The sequence below is a fragment of the Solenopsis invicta genome, chromosome 6, assembly GCF_016802725.1.
Source record: "Solenopsis invicta isolate M01_SB chromosome 6, UNIL_Sinv_3.0, whole genome shotgun sequence".
NCBI lineage: Eukaryota > Metazoa > Arthropoda > Insecta > Hymenoptera > Formicidae > Solenopsis > Solenopsis invicta.
The window spans coordinates 2,391,865-2,413,167 of NC_052669.1; the positions used below are offsets into that span (position 1 = coordinate 2,391,865).

A 21,303-nucleotide genomic window follows, 5' to 3' on the forward strand; every position below is an offset into this window, starting at 1 on the left:
TGACACTTCTTGCGCTATTTAGTGACCTCGAAAATCGACTCGACCAGCGTAACGAATCTTTGAAGTGTAACAGTTCAGTACGCGTTTTTTTTATATTCATTAAATGATATATCTTCTCTCACTATGATGTGTACTATTGGGAAAAACCGGGAAAACTTGAAACTTTCAGGGAATTTATTTTTCATCCTTGAAAATCATAGATTTTCGTAGGATTTAGATATTTGAAAATTTTATTTTTAGATTAAAAAATGTTCTATATCTTTTTCTGACAAAATGGTTTCTTTGATTATTTTTTCTTAACAATGCAAAATTAATTAGCAATATCAACATGGAATATACGTCCACGTACATTCTCTGGTGATTCATGAGTTTTTATTAAAAAAGAATAGTGATACATATGATACATGTATAGAAGAATACACCGTTTTAAATTGGTGTTGCAGGTTTAATTAACTCACGAATTTTGTTCTTCCGGTGAGCAAGAGTATTATTTTAATGCCAGATTTAGTTGGCATTACTTTTTTTTAATACTATTTCAAAATTAATATGCAAAATTTGAGTAACTTCTCAGGTAACAAACTGATGTTTTTCATCATTTTGACATTAAAATAACGTCTTTAACGACAATTTGACGTCAAAATGACGACAAAGAATGTTAGCTTGCTACTTGGGTTTTCTTCGCAATTGCATCTTCGTGATTAAGAAGTATTAAAAAGTATAATGAAATAAATTTATTTCAAAGCTGCATTAAAAAATTCTCTAATCTTACCTGCAACTTTGAGTAAAATTCCTGGAAAATCCAAGAATTTTCTTCGGGAATTCTTTTATAAAATTTGAATAAACACATCTTTATCTCTAACTTTATAACAATACCGATTTATTATTACGCAAATCAATGTAAAACTGATATAAAATAATGGCCCTTTATTTCCATATCGAGAAAGCATTTTTCAAGCACTTTCTGTGTAATGCATCGTTTATTAATTGTTTTGCAGTTATATGTCGCTGCATTGATACACGGGATACGAACGAGGTGACAAAAATGCAACTTTTATCTCCGGACAATAGGAGGGGGAAGAGGATTTCCGTCTATACGCGGATATCGCTGCGGCGCGTTGCGCATCTCGGGAAATTGAATTGAAAGAGCGATGCGCGTCCGCCGTAAATTAGAAGTAGCGTTTCCGTACAAAGCCCGAGGCGTTGCGCCTTCATAAATATAAAACGCGTTCGCGCCGCGCGTTCGCTTTATTCAAAATTGGCCTTTTCGAGTCTCCGCGATAAGTCAGCGTGAGCGGCGCGCACGCGGACGTTTCCGCGAACATCATCGTCATTAAGCGAAGTTCGATCCTCACTCGCGACATATATACGCATAACGTATCGCGTACATCTCGGGAGAGCCATTATAACGTCCACAGAAGGCAGCGAGTCCCTCCTCGCGGCATAGTCGCAGGTATATAGTCGCGGTGGCAATCCGCGGTAAACTGTCAAAGAATTGTCTCACTTTCTCGCGACACACGACTTCCGCCTTCCGCCTCGAGCCGCTCCTTCTTCTCGCGCGTTCTTCAAGGACACGGCCGAGGGATATTACCATTTTCAACTGTCGCGTGGAATGGGATGATCACCGGCTCTCCGTGAGAACTGGGAAAGAGGAAATGAGAAAAGAGACGGTGTGCCCGGTGAGAGAAGCGGGAATACAAGACGAACTTCGAAACCACTCTCCCTGCCCTTCTCTTCCTCCGATCTGGTATCGAGCTTTTACGAGCGATCCGTGATCGGAAAGAGGAGGCAATCACCTCGTCTCTTCGAAGGGGAATCGCTGCCGTGTGCTTGTGCCGTCGTTAGGTCGACGCACGACGACGGCGGCGGTAAGGAACGGTGGGAACGAGATCCGCGACGCTCCTCTCTCGACGATCTTCGCGTCTTCTTCCTTTTCGCAGCTGCAGCCGCAGTCGCCGTTGCCGCCGCCGCTGCCGCCCGTCTTTCTTCCGCCCTCGCCATCAGTTCCTCTCTTTCTCTCTCTCTTTCTCATTCTCTTCTCGCCTAACTGCGTTTTAATTGGGCGCGATTACGGTGACAATACTAGTCGTCGTGTAGGATAATCAACGATAATGAAAGGCGCTCGCGAGAGACATGCCGGAGGAGAGAGAGACCCTGGTACCCGGTGGCGTACGAGGGACTAAGTCGTGGGTAAAAGCGACCGAAAAAAAAGAGCTCAACGGGTCACGACCGAATCCACGATTCATCACGGACCCTCAGCCTCCCCGCTGGCTGTTAACCGCCCTCGAATGGGACGATGAAATGTTTTTATTGAATTTTAACAATGTGCGTCCCAGCTGCCGCGCGGAATAGGTGTCGCTTATATACGAAGAACGCCGCAAAAAGCGCTGTCTCGTAGCGAATTGGTCGCAGCAATTATCCGCGTTACGAACGAGAATTATATGAGACGATCGTGCGCGCCCGCCGAAACAACGTTAACCGATGGAATAGTAGTTATAAATTAACGATATCCATTTAACGCTTTAATGGCGTCAAATGGCGAAATTAATGGCGACTTTCACGCTTTTTCAGCTCGTCGGGCGAGATGGGATGAACGAAGAATTCAATAAGCATCGCCAATCGAAGAATTCTGTCTTGCGGACAGGTTTATTGCGTGCTTAATAAGGCTAATGATGCCCACAGCTTTTTGTCATCTCGCACGGTGTAAGCAACCTGTAACGTTAATTTGTAATTTCCCCTTTGACGAGAGTACGAGAGAAGTGAGAAGCTGGAATTAACTATATATTTCACAGCTTCCATAATCTTATAAAGTGAAAACACGTTTCTTGAGCGTCACAGCTTTTTAAGTTTAAATTTTTCACAGATTTCAATGGTTCAAAACTTATCAATCATTAATTGTAGCGTAAAGCTTATCAATTTCAAAAGTTTATAAAATAAAATGTACATACATCTACGTTATGCAAAGATAATAAAATTGTTATAATATCACGCACCAACAACCGCGCGGTTACTCTTATTAGCCTATTTAAACTTAATCAATTTATAAAATAAACCCAATATACAAAAAGAGCGATTTCGAAGTATCTAAAAATTTAGCTAGATACAGCTCTGAAAATAATTTTGTTAGATCATCAAATAATTATGTAATGATTGCTATATCGAGAAAAAGATGTATGATATTTTTAATTATAATTATATGTTAAAATAATTATGATTAAAAGCCATCCACTTTTAGAATTACTGTGATAATGTTAATAATAATAATAACCTTGTACTTATAATTCTATAAACTATGATAAAATTTTATTATAAATGACTTTAAATATTATTATAATATCAAGATATAATGTCAAGATAGTATCAAGACAGCTAAATTAAGGATTGTATTTAATTTTTTTTAGTGTAGAATGTCAAAACTTTTTGCAGCATTTGTTATCATACTTGAACGTTTCTACATAATTATTTCGATGTTTCAACACAGTGATTTTTAAATCTCTATCTAGTTAAATTTTTAATATTTCACAGAGGTCGTTCTCTCCGTTTAGCAATTATTATTGATTCTCTTTTCTTTTCTCTCCATAGACTTAAAAGTTCCATAATTTTTATGGAATCAATAATTGTTTTCAAAATTGTTGGATTAATAATTAAATGATGTTAAAAAAACCTTGCGGGTTACAAAAATATGATTATTTAATATTTTATCTTTTTGAAATACGTAATTGCGTTTGTATATTCAAATACGATGAAAAATGACACGAAACTTGTTATAAAAAAAATATTGCAACAAAAATACTAAAAAATATGCAGGAATGAAAAAAGTATATACAGAAATTTAAGTTGCGCGACATGAAATAAAATTTCGATGTTACAAAAAGCGTGTATCCACATGGCGTTAGTCATAAAAACATGACGCGTAAAGATTAAAAACCTATTTTAGATTATATGTTTCTCGCATTTTTTAGTAAAATTTTATACAAAGTTTTATGCGCGGCAGTTTTTTACTCGTTATTTTTTTGCCACATTTTCCAACTGTTAAGTTGAGTATCTCTCTGATGTTTTCCTGCATATTTATGCCGCTATATTGTTCTGGTTAAAATTTCAGTATTTCATTACAGCAATTAATCTTATAATTAATTAGCTACAATTGATTATTTTGCGGACAATGCTTCTGTAACAACATATATTTTATATGAAATATTAATGCGTGTATACGAATAATATATAATACTCTTGCTCATTTGGTCGCATATTTATTCATATCGGAATTCATAGGAAGGAATATATTTGCTCAGCTACGCGTTAAGCTACGCCTTTCTGTCTGTGCAATGCACATTGTGTTATCTTCGCTTAGATGTAAAATACGTTCCTCCAGATACTTACTAGCTACGTGCATGTAACTAGAAACCATTACAGTATTAAACGAGGGAGAATCTCCTGAGACTTCGCAACGATATTTGCCAGTATGATTGGGCTGTACATCCTTCAGAACGACTTGATACGCATTGCTCCGATTTGTCTGAAATTAATAAATATTATTTATGGTGACAAAAATATATCTGTAAATTATGAAATATATTCAACGTACGATAATCGGCAAAATTCTGCAATTATAAAGTTCACGTTATTGAGATTGTATTGTGCAAAATATTATCATGAATATACATATAATATTTGAACGTGAATAATATACTTTAAAATCATATTAAATCAAAACGTTTCAACAAGTAATGCGCTTTACATTTTAATCCCTTCATTTGGGAGAATATTATTATTAATATTTGTGTACAAATTTACTACCATTTTATTACCATAACATTTTATTACCATTTATATTGAGTATTCATTAGTTTATTTTGCCAAATTATTTATCGCCAATAAAAAAAAACTGTTACCTTATACCTTTGTTTACGTAAAGAAACGAAGGACGTTTATTACCATTATTTAAAGAGAAACATCAGTAATTTAAAAAATTTTTAATATCTTAAAAACTTGGTATAAAACCATATTATATATCTCTTTTACTTTCAGTGCATTAAAAGTCTAGCGCTAGGAAGATAAATTATATAATTACACAAGTCACTCCCGTAATACTGTTCGCAATATTTCATCGTTATACCGATATCGCAACTACAAAGACGACGTCCTTTGTGATGATATTTCGTCACGGTAAAACTATGCCGTTAAAAACATCAAGATTAATAACTCTCTCTCTCTCTCTCTCTCTCTCTCTCTTTCTCCTTTTCTGTCTCTCTTTAAAGCAAAAAAACTATGCGAAGCAGAATGAAAAAAGAAAGGATCAAGATCGGACGGATGAATTACATATTATTTCGTGCTATAAATAGCCAACAATGGTAACAGAGAAGGCCTACTAAATTTTGAGTTAATTTAGCATCAACCGCGGAATTGACCGAGCGTATACGCGATGCCGGCAAGTGCCATTTATTGCAAATCGATCGCACTTACTCGCCCGCTTTGACGTCCTCGCACGCTCGCTCGTCCGCGACAAACAATACCTAGCAACAGGGATTAATCATATGTTGCCGGTGGCAGCGTATATAAATCACACAATTAATTTTGCTGCGGTTTGCTTCGTGTTTGTGGCAAAGGCACGCACGTAGTACGTATGCCACATTAGGATGGACGATCATAGCGACCATAGAGAATTGAGTTAATCTCGAGGAATGTCTTTAAAGCTTTCTTTTCAGCTTATACCGAAAAAAGGAGTAGCGGAGACTAATATCATTCTAATTATCTATATACATTCTTTTAGAGTCGAAAAGCGAATATCTCAGACAAGAATAATTCAAAGATTAGAAACATTATTTTAAAAAAGTAATATTTTACCATTTCCGTTATTTAAAAGATAACAATGCGTTACTTTCTTTTAATACTAAAGTTAGATATTAGACATTTTAAAGTTATGTGGTTTAAAAGTTAATAGTAAAACTTATAAAATTTTAAACTGCAATATATAGCAAGTTTTTCTTTATATTAAATTTATTTAATTATTCTACTAACTTTTGTATATCTTTTAATATCTTTATTTTTAAGTATATTTATCTTAATAGAAATGTAGATTATAATTCACAAATTTTACTGACAATTTTTGTTAAATGTTGTTTTTAACCAGTACTGTCGTTATTAATGCATTCTAATATTTACTGCCAGTACTGAAAATCTGTAATTCATGTTACGTATCTATTATAGAATTTCAATATATGACAATAGTAACAGTGTCTATCGAAATGCAGTTTAAAAGAATAAACTAAAATATTTATTTCAAAATTTTATTTAATTTAATAAAAAATAAATAAATAAAATTTATAATTGCATTTATTGCATGTAATCATTGATCTAGCACATTGATTGTATTTGCTAAAAGATGTGCAAATCTATTGAATAGGTACAAAAAATAATAGGAAACTAAAATAACAATAAAAGTGACAGCTAAATTTATTACCGTTACGTAAAAATATAATGGTATTATTGTTACAAATAGAAAAAGGTGACAATTGTTACCAAAAAAGGTAATGATAATAGTAACGGCGTTAAGTAAACGATTTCAGTAATTTATTAACACGATTTGATACAAATGACCTAGAACAATTTTTTTCTTTGAAATACTACGAACACTTGGCCAAATTGCGGTCTCAATCTTGTCGCTAAAAAAAGTTTGGCATCTAGGGAATAGTGCATGGCCGCCCTCATTTCGTGCAAGTCCTTTATTTAAGTTTTGGAAGACTACTTTAGATCACGATTTTTTCCCATATATTGAGTGAGTGCTTGTTTTATACTTGTAAACTTTTATTTTTTTTAGTCGAATATTTCTCTACTTTTATTTATTCATTTTGGCCTAATTCTTATTTATGTTGAAAAAATTTCACGAACTATTTAAACAAAATTAAAATTGGAACAATAATTTTGATTTAAAATGCAAAGAACATTGTTAATTAATAAATAATTAATAATAATTAATGAATAATTAATAAATTTTAAATCAAAATTATTGCTTAAATTTAAATTTAAATTTTTAATAGTGCGTGAAATTTCTTCAATATGTAAATAAGAATTAAATTAAGTTAAAAATAAAAATAAATAAATAAAAGTTTATGAGTATAAAATAAATACCTTTTTTGTCTCCAAAGTAGCTCTCTAAAACTCAGATAAAGAACTTGCACGAACTGAGGGCGGCAACACACACTGTTCCCTAGATACTAAACTTTTTTTAGGAACACGGTTCAAATCCCCCTTTATTTGGCCAGGTGTTTGTAGTATTTTAAAGAAAGGAATTGTTCTGAATCAGTCGTATCAAATCGTGTGTACATAGTGTTAAATAAATAAATTACTTGAAACCGTTTACTATTTAAATTATACAAATTTTCATTTAATAAGAGGTAAAATGTTTACGTAACCAACTTAACTATTAAATTAATACAATGCCGTTGACGTTGCGACGTTAACGCAATTTCCCTGCACGAAGCGCGCGACAACTCGTCGTAGGCACAATTTATTTGTCGAAATTATTTTGAAAAGGTACGAATTTATTCGTGTCGCAAAGTTATTCTACGCTTTATTAGTCTATATCGTTAAATATTTTGAAACGACAACAAATCGACCTGCGCACGTAATATTTGTTTTGCGGTGTACGCCGCGTCATGTTTACAAAAGGTTGCCACAAAGGCCGTGCTACTACACCTGCGTCGAAACTCGAGCCGAAAAGCAGCGCAGCGTGATACTCCGTATGTCGTCGTATTACTCCTCGAAAAGCGATTGCGATGAGATTAAGGGAATAGCGATTACTCCTTACGAATATCAATTCCCCAGCTAATCGATTAACTCCCGTGATTAGCAACTACTATAAGTATGATGACCATACGTCCTTTCCCAAGTGGGAATAGAATACATTAAACCAGTTTTGAATATGGCAAGGTATCAATTTTGTATCGAAAAATAAGTTTCATATTTCAGTACTGGTCCTGCACAGGGCCAGCTTAAAATAACAACATTACGCTACTAGCCGAATATGTGAATAAATGTTGAATCGGAATATTAATCCAATGTAATGCCGGTAGATTTTCGGTGTCATGTCTGTATTAAAATTGAAAGATTATAGTGCGAAAAGAAGTACTTCAGCAAACAAGATAATGTCAAATGATGTTATTAATAACGTTTTAATAACACCTCTAACGTCAATTAAACGTCATTAAAATGTCACCTCATTTGCTGGGAAGGAATTCCGCCGCTAGACAGGCACGCGATTAAACTCTCTTCCGTAAGAAGAATACCACACAATGCATTAGAACTATGCAACCGTAAGGTTTAACATCTTCTCCCTTGTGTTAAACTGAACTCCAAGAGTGAACTCTATATATACACACACACACTTCCCTATTATCTTGGGTATTTTGTGTCCGACCGATTGTTGTTTGCACAAGTTTCTCGCGAATTCGATGGATTATTAAATTATATATTACATGGTATTTTTTAAAGTAAGGTTTCAACATTTGTTCTAGAAAGCTGAAAGTATGTTTATAAATTTTTAGAGATTTTTTGAACCATTTTAAATAGATGAAAAAATGAACAGAGATGTTCAGCATGATAAGGATAAGGCATCGTTTTGATCGTAAGGGTTAAAAATTGCTGCAATATTGACAATCGGCATTATTAATTTTTTATATTATTATTGCTGTAGTAGTAAGTAGGTACCCTTCTCAGATATCATGGGTTTTTCAACACCCAAGCGATCTTGAATTATTCAACCTCAAATTCAGATACGTATAAAAAGTACATGTAATAAGAAACGGATCAGATAACTGTAAAATTGTATTTCTCTTTAAATATTCAAAGAACATATATCAGAATTTTTTCAGATTTTTTAAACTTAAACATTCTTTAAATAGCCACGTTCCCTCAAATATCTAATCCACGATTTAATTAACAAAGAAAAGACTAGAAGTGGAAACATTCTTTTGAGATGTGATTTGTTGCAAAAGCCTATATTATAAATCTCCAATCTTATTTTCAGATACCTCTTAATTTTTTTTAAAAACAATAATAAATATAAAAATTTTGAAGTTATTGTATTAAACTATTTTGTAGATGATAAATTTTAGAGGAAATGGAAGAAAAAGTTAATGTGTGAAGCTAGAGTTTATGAGCACGAAGGACTATCTTTTGCAACAAACCGCAAAAGAGCGTTTCCACTTCTGATTCCTTCTCTTGAAAACAATAAAATTCAGTGGTGTCTACGTAGGGTTAAAATCAGTATTATTATTTGCTACTTGTAACAGAGAATTAGTATCAATTTTTGGTACTGTTATAACATTGTGATTTTGTGTTGTAATAATACTGTATTTTAAGTTTTGGCCCAAGGTTATTATCCCAGTATCCCCTAGTCCGCTATATCAGTATTGGATCTATAGTACCGTGTCTGTATTCAATACTCAAAGTTGGTAGTGGGTCAATATCTCATCGATATTCAATTCCTACTTTAGTTATTGTAAAAGGCAACCCTTTATTTCTGATAGCTGTCCTTTAGATCTATTTTTTCAAAAGTCAGTTTTGTCCTTTATTTTAATATTGTAGAAAATTTTTTTTTAATTAACATTCTAATAGTTCATATTGAAGGCAAATTTTTATAACAATCGACAAAAGCTTAATGCATAGGCATTAGCCAAAGGTTCCACTAGTTGAACCAGTTTTAAACTATCAGAAAACTGTGCAGTATCTCATTTTGGTATGCTACGCAAGAAAATTTTGTAATACGCAAATTCCTGACGGTTACAAATTGGTTTAGAATCATGTACGAACAAGCGCTACATTTTTCAAATTTGCCTTTGATTTCTCTAATAAAACATAGTTATCGTAACTGCAAGAATAAAAGTTATCGTGGAAAGTATTTCGCGTAATTTAGTCGTTTTAATTTAATTCGATGCGACAGAGGAGAGAGATCATTATTTCATTGCAACGTTTGCGGGCAATGTTGTTACTCTAAAGATACGCGAAGTTAAACATGTGTCGCGTTTTGAATCGCTGTAAATGTAAATTGCCTCTTTGTAATTTCGAATTGAAACGCGCGGCATTATACGTGAATCAACGAGCACGGTAAAGGTAAAAGAAAGTCGCAATCAACGTGTACTAATAGTGTACTAATAGTCCAATAGTATGTATAATTTCGCTGGAATTATACGCTCGAAGTGCGTAGTACCGCGTGGTCGACGCTCAAATTTGATCGTTACATTTTCGAATATTCAATTACGTCTTAATTAGCCGTTAACTGGCATATCAAACTGGTCAGCATGAAGTTGACTGCCGCGTGAACCTCGCATTTTTCCATCATTTACGGAAGACCACAGGCACGGAGTAGATCAGCTCCGAATCGAGCGGAGCGAATTCAATTAGTTGTAGATTTAATTGGTAAGTGACCACAACCGACGATATTTCGGTATTTGTTAATCGCATAGCTCAAATTCGGAACGCGCGAGTTGGTGACTTGTCGATAATTGACGCCGCGTTTTTCAAGAATATATCCGATCAAACATCAGTGTGAAAATATAGTAGCAAAGTAAAAATTGCCTCAAAATTATAAGTAGCTCGAAAACTTTTACAAGGAACTTTGTTATTCTCTGTAATGTAAGTTATATGTTTGCTCTATATTTTTTAACATTGACTTCTATTGCGATCCAAATCAAAAAAGGAATATCTTTGTCAGATTGAATTTGAAGAACTCTTGTTTCTAACTTCTCTCTGTTCTAACTGCATAAGATTACAGACTGTAATAGTAATGTAATTTAGTCTTTCTCTTTCTTTCTCTATCATAACAGTAAATCAAAAATCGATATCAATTCTCTATATTGCAACGATACAAAATATCAGCATTAATTCTTACTGTACTGCAACATTAATAATATTATATCAAAAATTGATATCAATTCTCTACATTGCAATAGCTTTCTAGCAAATATTGATATTGATTCTTAATACTATAACAATAATAATACTGTATTAAAAATTTATACTAATTCTCAATATTACAATTTTTTAGTGCAAAATATGTAAGCTTGCTCTAATGAGGAAAAAAATATCGAACCTTACGCGGTTGCGTTACCTATAATGCACTGTGTGGTATTCTTAAGGGAGAAAGATTAAATGCGCATCTTTCTGGCGGCGAAGTCCCATGTTACTTCGTAAGGGACAATCTTTCAATTTCATTACAAATATCGTATTGGCATTGTCCTGGCTCATAATTAGTACTAATGTTGTACGTATTTTTTTATCAATTTCAATATATGATACCAAAAATCTACCGGCAATGTATTGGATTAATACTATTATTCTAATAATAATATACACTATTCTGATAGTATTTTGATAATAATATTGATCCACATATTAAATTAGTATTATAAAATCATTATTTTAATGCTGATTCAGTACAGAGCCAATAAATAAAATATGAAATCCATTTTTTAATACAAAATCGGTATTTTTCCAGTATTAATCTCTGGTTTAATGTGTTCTAATCTCATTTAGAATCTTCGTGAATAAGACCAAGTGCGGCGAGAAAGTCTGAGCGGAAGAGCAGGTCTAGGAAGAGACATCGGATGACAGCGGAACAACCATAAAGGTAATTTATTACTTGTAATTACTACATAATTTCTCATTTGCGAAATTAATCGCTTATCTCCGTTTCTTTGCATTCGCATGATTTAAGTAACGACTGAACAAAAAGTCTCATATCTCGGAAACTATAAGCTTTAAAATTCTTTCTTGTAAATTATTTATATAAATATTTTATTAAATATCTGCTTGAGTAAAACAAGTAAAAAATTTCGTGCGCATTCTCTTTAATTTTATTGTTTGAAATGTCATTTATTTTTGTGAATGCTGTTATAATTTCGATTCCACGGTTGCATTTTATAGGTCGACAAAGTATTACCTTGCTTCTGCGTATACTGTATCGGTGAGTGCTAAATTGGCCAATATCGATCGTTTATGACTTAGAAACTATCCGATCTCGATATCTTTGAACCTAAATTAATATCTCAAATATATTATTGAAATATCGTATATTTCGATACATGTACATTGGAGAAAAACCCTAGACGACGTAATAATACGACTATTAAAAAGCGAACTTATAAAAGATATTTGCAAGTTCGCTATAAACAGATATTTTAATTTACACTCGTAAAGAAACAAATTACGTTTAGTTAAACGATTGTTCGGAATTATACGAAAAAAATTTCGGTACGTGAAGATTAAAAATTTTGAAACTATCGCACAAGTAAGAGATAACTTGAAATTATAATATTACATAAATTAAAAAATTATTTTACGATAAAAGAATTTGTTCTGCACATTGTAAATCAGACTTTTAGCCTTTTAGAATTTGCGATTCAACTTACAACAATCGTTAAAAACACATCTTTGGTCAGTTCATTTGGTACAGATTAATTACCTCGACAAGATTCTATTAAACTTCTTCCATGAGAAAAAGTTTCACGTTACTCTTTAAATAAATGTGTTGCCTATTATTTGTTTGAAAACCGCTCAAGATACGTGATGGTTATCACCTAATAGAATAATGGATCTTTATGCGTGTATCACGTTTATCTCGAAAATTAGAATAGCAGTCCCGCGCATCCGGATCGGAGATCAACTGGCACGTTCATGCATGTAAAGGCAACAACAGCGATGTGTATCGTTTTACTCTACATGTCTGGGCTACATAATATAGCGATTCAACAATGCCTGGTGTAACATGCTCACGCATAAATTCATCGAACTCGCCTGGCAATATTAATATTGTTACCCGTTCGCGAAATACGGAGCGGTAACGGCTGATGTTCCCTATACCTCTATACACGTGTGTATCGCTCTCTCGTCGCTTCGGCAACCTCATCGCATCCGCGGTTGCAGCGGCAATTCTCGCTCTATATTTCTCTTCCCCCGCCAGTAGTGCGTCGCGATTTATTGGCCGGAGTGTGCTGTCTGTATTTTCCGCTGGTAAAATCTAATTGGAAAACCATTGCGTGCACAAGAGCGTCCCGTTGACCGAACTCGCGCCGCGTGGAAATCGTGTGGCTGCATAAAGGATTTAGCTGTTCTTTCATTCTCTATTTCAATCCATCCCTCAAAACATTGATTTTTCGATAGTTATCTTCATCCGCGTCATTTATGCACACCTTACACGACTCAATTAGTGTGATGAATCAAATGTTTTACTTTTTTCTTATTGTCTTTCTTTCTGCTCTAGAGATGTATTAATCGATAACGCTCGAACCTCATAAATTTCTAAATTAAAATCGTATTTTTAAATGATATTACATTAAGGACAGGAATGGAAAGTATTTCGTTACTTGTAACGAAGTTACAGTTAGAGTTACTTTTTTTGGTAACTGTAATTTAACTTTGTTACTTTTTTTCCACCTATAACTATAACCTTGCTTAGTTACATTATTTGTGTAACGTTTTCAACCCTGATTAAAGATGTGTAAAATATACAGTCCCTGCAAACTAAATAAAATTAGGAAATGCATTTAATATTAACACTGCAAATAAACTATATATATATACATAAACATTATTTCATGATTTCTTATTTCATGATTAATTATATTTTCATTAGAGCACATGTCAACTTCTTATTGAAATAATTTTTTATCCAGATAGTAAATTGCTGCCAAAGTTTTTTTACTACTTTCAAATGCAATATAAAAAGATCTATAATTCTTTCATAATTTTCTTAATGTTTCAAGAAATGTCTTATAGAAATATCCTTAAAGACGATCGATCATTTGATTGTACAACTTATTTTGAGAATATTATTTTCTTTGCATCGAAGCAATGCAATCAAACTAATTAAAAAAATATTGTATAATGAAAAATCAGAAAAAATTCGTTATTCATGTTTTTATATTATATATAAATTGAAAAATAAATGAGAACACCGCATGTTCCCATTGTTATCCAATATTTTGCCGAAACAGAAAAAAAGTACACAATTTAAAGCTGAAATACTTTGAGAGACTGAGCAAATGCTTAACTTGTGCTTTAATTCGGATTGAATAAAGCTGTTAACTGTGCTTTAGTTCAGCTTGGATAAAGCTTTTAACAGCTTTTTTTAACTCGCTTCGAAAACGTTGATTTTGCAGCGACTATTCTTTCTTCTCTCACGACACGTGCACACATGTACGTGCGTAGTTCGAAATATCGCGTAGCATGGATTGGACTCCTCTGTTCTCATTTCTTTTTCTGTCGATGTGACGACACGTAATCGACCGCGTGCATGCAGGCTTTTCTCTTTCTGTCGAGATAAATTCTATTTTAACATTCTATTAACAGGTATGGAAACGTAAAAAGATTTCTTTCACAGAAAGGATCTCATTAGAAGAAAATTCAGTGAACCCACGTAAGATTCTCATTGAGAAAAAAAAAACAACTATTGGATTCCATTTAAAATGACAAAGAGACACTTTTATATAGCTTTTTATACAAACGTGCTCGGTAATGAAAACTAGATTACCAAAGTTTGTTGCAGCAAACAACGTTGGTTAGCGGAAAATAATATCTTTTACATTAATAAGCGAGGTAAACAGGGAGCATTCAAAAACCAGAGCACGTAGCCGAGCTGTTTTCAAAATAATATTGAAATTCATCACGTTTGATTTATTGTACGAGCTTTACGTGCATCGATATTGTCATGATGATAATGGTTGATTGACGTTTTATGTCTGCTAGATAAAATGTGAATTATTGTTTTTGCTTGCAACACAATAATTCTCACTTCTCACCCAGTTGATATGGAAAACGGCGAGTTTAATAGCGCGAAAGGTACGCGAACATTTTGATCACTAGATAAAGAAAGGAATCTTAAGTATGTAACGGATAATCGCGATAAAGTTACACATTAAAGGCGGTATCTTTATCTCGTAATATATGATTTCTGTCTGTTAAATACAAGAGATTACCCGGTGGTTCTATCACATGTTTACGTTGCAATGTCTCTACATTAGCAGCTTAGCGATTGTATGTATTTTGCACGGATATATACGTACTCCATTGCGTATTTATTAAGCGTAAAATAGATGGCTGTTATAATTCCTGTCGCGGAATGAATAATGACATTATCTGGGTTATATTTCGTGTACGTGATAATTCAGTTTAATTGTATTGCGCGACACACTTCTTCGAAGCAACGCAGTAATATATTATGTTTCTTTTTGCTTATTTCGTCAAATTAATTTCTGCAAAAGAATATAATGATATATGTCGCGACGTAGTAGATGCAAATGTTTCTGTATCGAAAGTATAGTTTTCCGTAAAATGTGAGCTGCAGAAGTATATTTATTCGTAGCATCTACAGAAAGTAAATGTATTTTACATTTGCGTACCTCGATAGGAAAGGTACGCGGATGCTATACGTCTTCTTCTGGAATAAATCGTTGCGCTAACGGATTTCAAATATTGAATGACGAAACATTAAAGCATGTTATAGGAAGACGAATGGTACTGCCGTTTACGAATATCCTATCAGAGAGAAATTATTTATGCCTATTTTATCAGGTAGTGTATTCTGAAAGAATATAAATGACATAATTTTTATAGAATCCATTATAAATAAGTTCATAATCTGGTTTTTTTACTAGCCAAAAATCAGATTAATGTTTTACTGTGTGAAACGCAATCGAACGAAAGACATACAAAGAGAAATGAAATTTCAATGATCATATAGCGTTTTAATTGATGGGTTTATACATTTTTACAGACATTTTAAGTTTCTGCAATAGCTATTTCTTTTTCATGCATGCTAGATATGCACTGCAAATATTCGTTTGCATATACAGCACGCAATCTGCCTTGCATTTTGTGCATGTTATGACGTGAATGCTATTTCATTCCACCGATATTGACTGCAAGAGGGTTGTCGTTTCACCATAAAGTACGCCAAAATAACATTTTAAAGTTAGAAACATGACTATAATAAGAATAGTACAAATGTTAACTAAATTATGTCTGTTGTATAAAGTATTTGTAATATTAAATCAAAATTTAAAGTCGAAAATTTATATTTTTTTTTTAGAATAAAAATACAATTTTTTCAGTTTTTGTAAAAATATTTTTCCTGTTTAATGTCACAAATCATAAAAAATGTATATAAAAAAGGATCTTTTCATAAGTATTTTTTACAATCGGCTAATGCCAACTTTCGATTGGGAAAAATGAAGGGAGTATGCATTTCACCGAAGTGGATCGGTTGTGACCAAAGATCTCGACAACTGCAATATATAACTTTATCAACTTTTAGCTATAAACTTCTTATAAACCAATCTTGGTTTAAAGCAAGAAAAATGTCTTCTGTCGAGAGAAAAGATTATTTAATTTTTTTTCTTTTCAGTAATGGTTATCTTTGCAAAGAATATTTTCTTAACAGTAATACCTAAAATACACTTATCATTTAAAATAAGAAATAGTTATTCAAAATAAATTTCTGTATACACGTAGAAAGATATATATTTCATTTTGAATAAGTAAATATTACTTATTCAAATATTTCATAAGTTCATATATCCGCAAATCTGTCATAAGTTCATCATAAGCATCAAATTTATTCAAAATATATTCTGAGAATTCTAGTAATTTATTATTCCAATCAAGAATATTAACAATAAGTTAAAACTAGAATTTAATTTATTTATTATTCTGACTTTCCTTCGATTACAATTTTATAATATTTTTCGAAAAAATATACATTTTTTTCTCCAATATATAATGAATTTTTCTAAAATTTGTGACAAGTATACTTTAAGACATATTTTTTATTAAAAATAATCGTTACCAGAAGAAAAAATGTCATAAATAAATGCTTTTCTTAACAATAAAATTGATATTTTTCTGCGTGTATAATATTATTACGTGCTTGTACGTACATACATTGTGCAATAGCTTTCTTTCAAAAAGCTAAGGGAGTACGATAATTTACATTAAGTTTGAATTTTCACTCAATAATCTCGGAATCGTCAAAGTCGGAAGGGTGGCAGGCCTACGTAATAATAATAGCGTGCGATTGATCGGGTGTGTCGGCTGTTATTCCGGGAATTTATATTCGAACCCGATTCCGAGAAACTGCCGCGCGAAAAACATTTCGAGACGCGAGCGATTATAAGTGAATAAATAAACAAACCGCGCCACAGCATTCCTCCTCCCTCCTTCCCTTCCACCGACTCCAGTGTCGTCGCGTTGTCACATACACTTGATTGTTTGATCGCGAGCCCTGCTCCGCACGGACGCACACCCTGAAGTCCGCTCCACATTAAGGTAAAGCGCGTTGCGAAAGAAAGAGAGTAAACAGCATAAACACTCGATCGGAGCATCCCGATTATTTACTGTGTCAAGACTGTCGAGAAACGTGACGACGCTCCATTGACCAACGAGATGTTCCCGAATCGAGATTTTTTAGCTGCGATTTTTGTGTACCTATCGATACGGAGCGTGCAATTTTGTCGTTTAACAGTTGGCAGAAGTGGGTCACCAGTTACCCCGGAGTGCCGGCACGGTCGTGTTCGTTGTCCGATATTGATCGCGGATCGAGAAGATATTTCATCGATAGGAGGCTCGGGCGGCTCCAGGAACGGTCCCAAGGATCTTCCCAAGGATGCTCCGATGCCGTGGAAGTGATCGCGGACAGTAAAAGCCGTCCTCGCGAAACAGAGTGGGCGTCGCGGAATACCGCGTTTCGGGAACTGCGTCACAAGCGTCGGGTCCGTGTGTGAGGGAGACGCACCTCAACGGGTAAAGGACGGAAAGGACGCATGTCGAAGGTGCGTGGCGAGAAGTGTGCGTATCGAAAGTACGAGGGGACGGTGGTGTGGGGAAAAGTACTTGGAAGTGTCTCTAATGGAGTAACGACTTCGCGAAAACCGCAAGGTGTGTTTGCGTGACGCGCGGCGAGTAGCAATGGCGGATGGGGGAGATCGATCTTTTTTCGATTTTCGCGAGGATCTTCCGATGCCGTGGAAGTGGTCGTGGACGGCGATCGCGACCTAGTGAAACGAAACGGGCGTCGCGGAGTGTCGCATTGTCGGGAATTGCGTCGCAAGTGTTGCGCGTGTGAGATAAATGTGAAGTGTTTCGACAGGTAGGAAAGAAAAGACGCGCGTCGAAAGGTGCGTGGCGAAAAGTGCATAGTGAGAAAGTACGGAGTGAGAAAGGTGTGCGATGGAAAGTGCTTGGAAGTGCCTGTAATGGATTAACGACTTCGAGAAAATTCCATCTACGTAGACGCACGGCGAGCAGCGAACGAGAGGAGCAACGTATCTTTTTCCGGACGTGGTCATCGAAAAGTGAGTCGTAATATAAAATATTTTTTGATAGAAGAATTTCTCGCGATTTGTGACAAATAAAATTTTAAATTTTATTAAAATTCTTAAAGAAAGAAATTTTTTTTAAGTAAAAAATTCTAAAGTTTCTAAAAAAATTTTCTTAAAAGAGAATTTTTTTTCTTAAGAAAATTTTCTTTTCTGGTGAATTTTAGTAAAATTTAAAACCATTTTATATAACAAAGTAGTTTAGTTATATTTTTGTAGAAAACTTTTAGAATTTTTTCTAGGGAGAAAAATTCTAATTTATTTTCTTAGTTTCGGAAGCAAGATTGCAATATGTGTAATTAAAGTGCATCTAATTGTAAGTAACGAAGATAAAGTAAAAATGAAGTAATGAGATAGTCTGTGCAAAAATATTCTCAATGGAAAAAACGTTACACAATTTTAGAACTAGTTTAAACTTTCAGATACTTAAATCGAAGAGATTTATCTCTCCATCTTCGTGAACTTTGATATTTATACGTCAAATGCGGACACAAAATTTGATTTGTTGAAAAATGGGAAACAGCTCTTAATAAATACGGAATTATAAATGAGCTTGCAGCTTTTGGAATATTTTGCATGTGAGAGAAAGAGAGAGAGAGAGAGAGAGAGAGAGAGCCAGTGAAACTAGTACTTTAGTTAAAGATGGTTCTTAAAAATGATAGAATTTCTATTCTTTTTTCAACTTTAAGATATTGTAAATTAACGCATATAGAAAAGATAGAATTGACTCTATATTCAAATAATTGAAATGCATTTTATTCATACAGTAATTATTGGCACAGTTAATACACTGTTAAAATAATTTAATATTATAATAGTAAATTTTTATCAAAGTTAAGGTTACATAAAAAATGTTTGTGTTGACCAGCATGTCATTGATTAAATATAAACTTATTTCTGCCAAATTTTAAATCAATTTGTAAGCTCTTACTTCTTAAGATGAAACAGTACATTAGAAAATTGTACACTTTCAGGTCTGTCCAGACCTGTCCTTCACGGTTACATAACATTTTATTTCATGTGTTACGTACCACAACTCTTGTCCCAAGTTCTCCAAACACTGCAATCGGTGGCATTTCCTTGGGGACAAATCGAAAAAATTCCGAGCCTTTGTACCATTTGACAGTGTAAAGAGTATCCGATTGTAGATCGTATTTGCAAGACATGTTGACTGTTGTTCCAGCTGCTACTGCCAATGGAATATCAATCGATACATTGCTTAATCCGCGAACATCTAAAAAAGAGAAAACAAGTTACTGTCGATTATACAATTAAATATTAAAAATTGAATAAATTGTAGTAATTGTAGATGAATTTTTAATATAAAATATATATTTTATATTGAAAATTAAAAAGATATCTTTTTAATTGTGTGTTTCATATTAAATACTTTATCAAATTTTATTTAAATAACACAATTTTTATTATCTATTTATATTTGTGAAATTTTATTTGCGAAAAATTGTTTATTTTTTAGTTGTATAGAATTTCGAAGTTATTACTTCGGTGTATAAAAATGTACACATTGTAATATTTGTCATTAATTTAATTACTTTATTTCACGTTTATATTTAAACAATATTCCACTACATTTCAACAAAGTGATACTTTTTTTATTAATTAATAAAAATTATTGTCCTACATTCAGATTAAAAACGTAAAAATATCTTGATCTGCAATCCTTATTAATTTAATTAGGAATATAATTTGTTACTATAATTTGTAAAAGGCTAAGACTATTTTTAGGAAAAATTTATTATAAACATTCTGAATCGGAAAGAAATGTACTATTATTAAATTATTTATTATTAATAGATGTCACAAATTATTTTATTTGATATATAAATTTACAAAAACATATTGAAAAATTACATTTTGCTTTAGAAACTGCGGATGAAGTAAAACAATAATAGCTTTAAATACCTCTTAATTAAATTAATTTTATGCTTAATACACGCATACACACACACACACACACACACACACACACACACACACACTAAATGCAAATACGAGATAAAATCGTATCGCTGAAAAGGTTAAAGCTTCTTTTTCTTTTCTTTTATCGAAAAGAACAAATTATGCAAGATGTTTATCTCACTTACTTTACTAACTTAAACGAACAGGTGTTTAAACTTTCTATGTAATCCTGAACGTTATCGTCAACGTTGTTCGCTCGGATTACCATTGGCGAAGAGGCAGTTTGCCAAAAAACGCTGAAGAAGAGCGCAAAAAATAACGGCCGTCAACTTTCAAGCATCTATTGCACACTTGCTTAGATCGAGTTTGAAACTTATTACCATTCCAATATACTTTACGTACCCCGCTGTCATGCATTATTTATCGAAAGTTTGGGAGGGCTATTGCTCTTTAAACAAGTTGGTTATAATAAAGTTTTTATTAAGGAATATACATAATCTTTTCTAATTGATGGATACTTGACCCTAAAGCTAAAGCTCTGTATAAGCGCTAACGAGTGATTTAATAATATAGTTCAAGGAAATTTTACTCGAGAATATAGTATAGTCCGCGCGATTTACTGGGTGGTCCGTTATATCTTAATTAGTATGCATACAGAATACGTGCTGTAGGCGTTTAGCGGTATAAAGTATTAAACATGATACGGAGGAATGTCAGCACTATGACCGAAAAGTGTTACACAGAAGTGCTTGTGTGACTAACGCGTGTTACACAACGCTGCTCTAAAGTTCCGGCTTTTATCAGCAACGTTGCGAGAAATCTGCACAGTCCGTCATTGTTTCGACTTAAATGAAGAAAAATCTAACGCGGGACGAGATTGTATATTTCGCACGCGGCGCGCAAGTTTGCGAGATCAGTGACCAACGAGCGTGCCGTGGACTCGCAACGGCGGACTAACGCGAAAGTTTTGTCATTAATTAATCGTTTTTTGGTGCATCCTCCTCTAATTAATTATTTA

At 33.4% G+C, this 21,303-nt stretch overlaps 1 protein-coding gene across 1 annotated transcript in view; it reads right to left on the bottom strand.

Annotated features, from left to right (window-relative positions):
* LOC105193880 overlaps nt 1-21,303 on the bottom strand; it is a 70,478-nt gene that overhangs the window by 5,277 nt on the left and 43,898 nt on the right. The window contains exons 2-3 of the mRNA XM_011158540.3: nt 19,397-19,599; nt 4,378-4,513 (exon numbers count right to left, since the gene is read on the bottom strand). Of these exons, the coding sequence (XP_011156842.1) occupies nt 4,378-4,513; nt 19,397-19,599 (339 nt within the window). The remainder of the gene's footprint in view (nt 1-4,377; nt 4,514-19,396; nt 19,600-21,303) is intronic.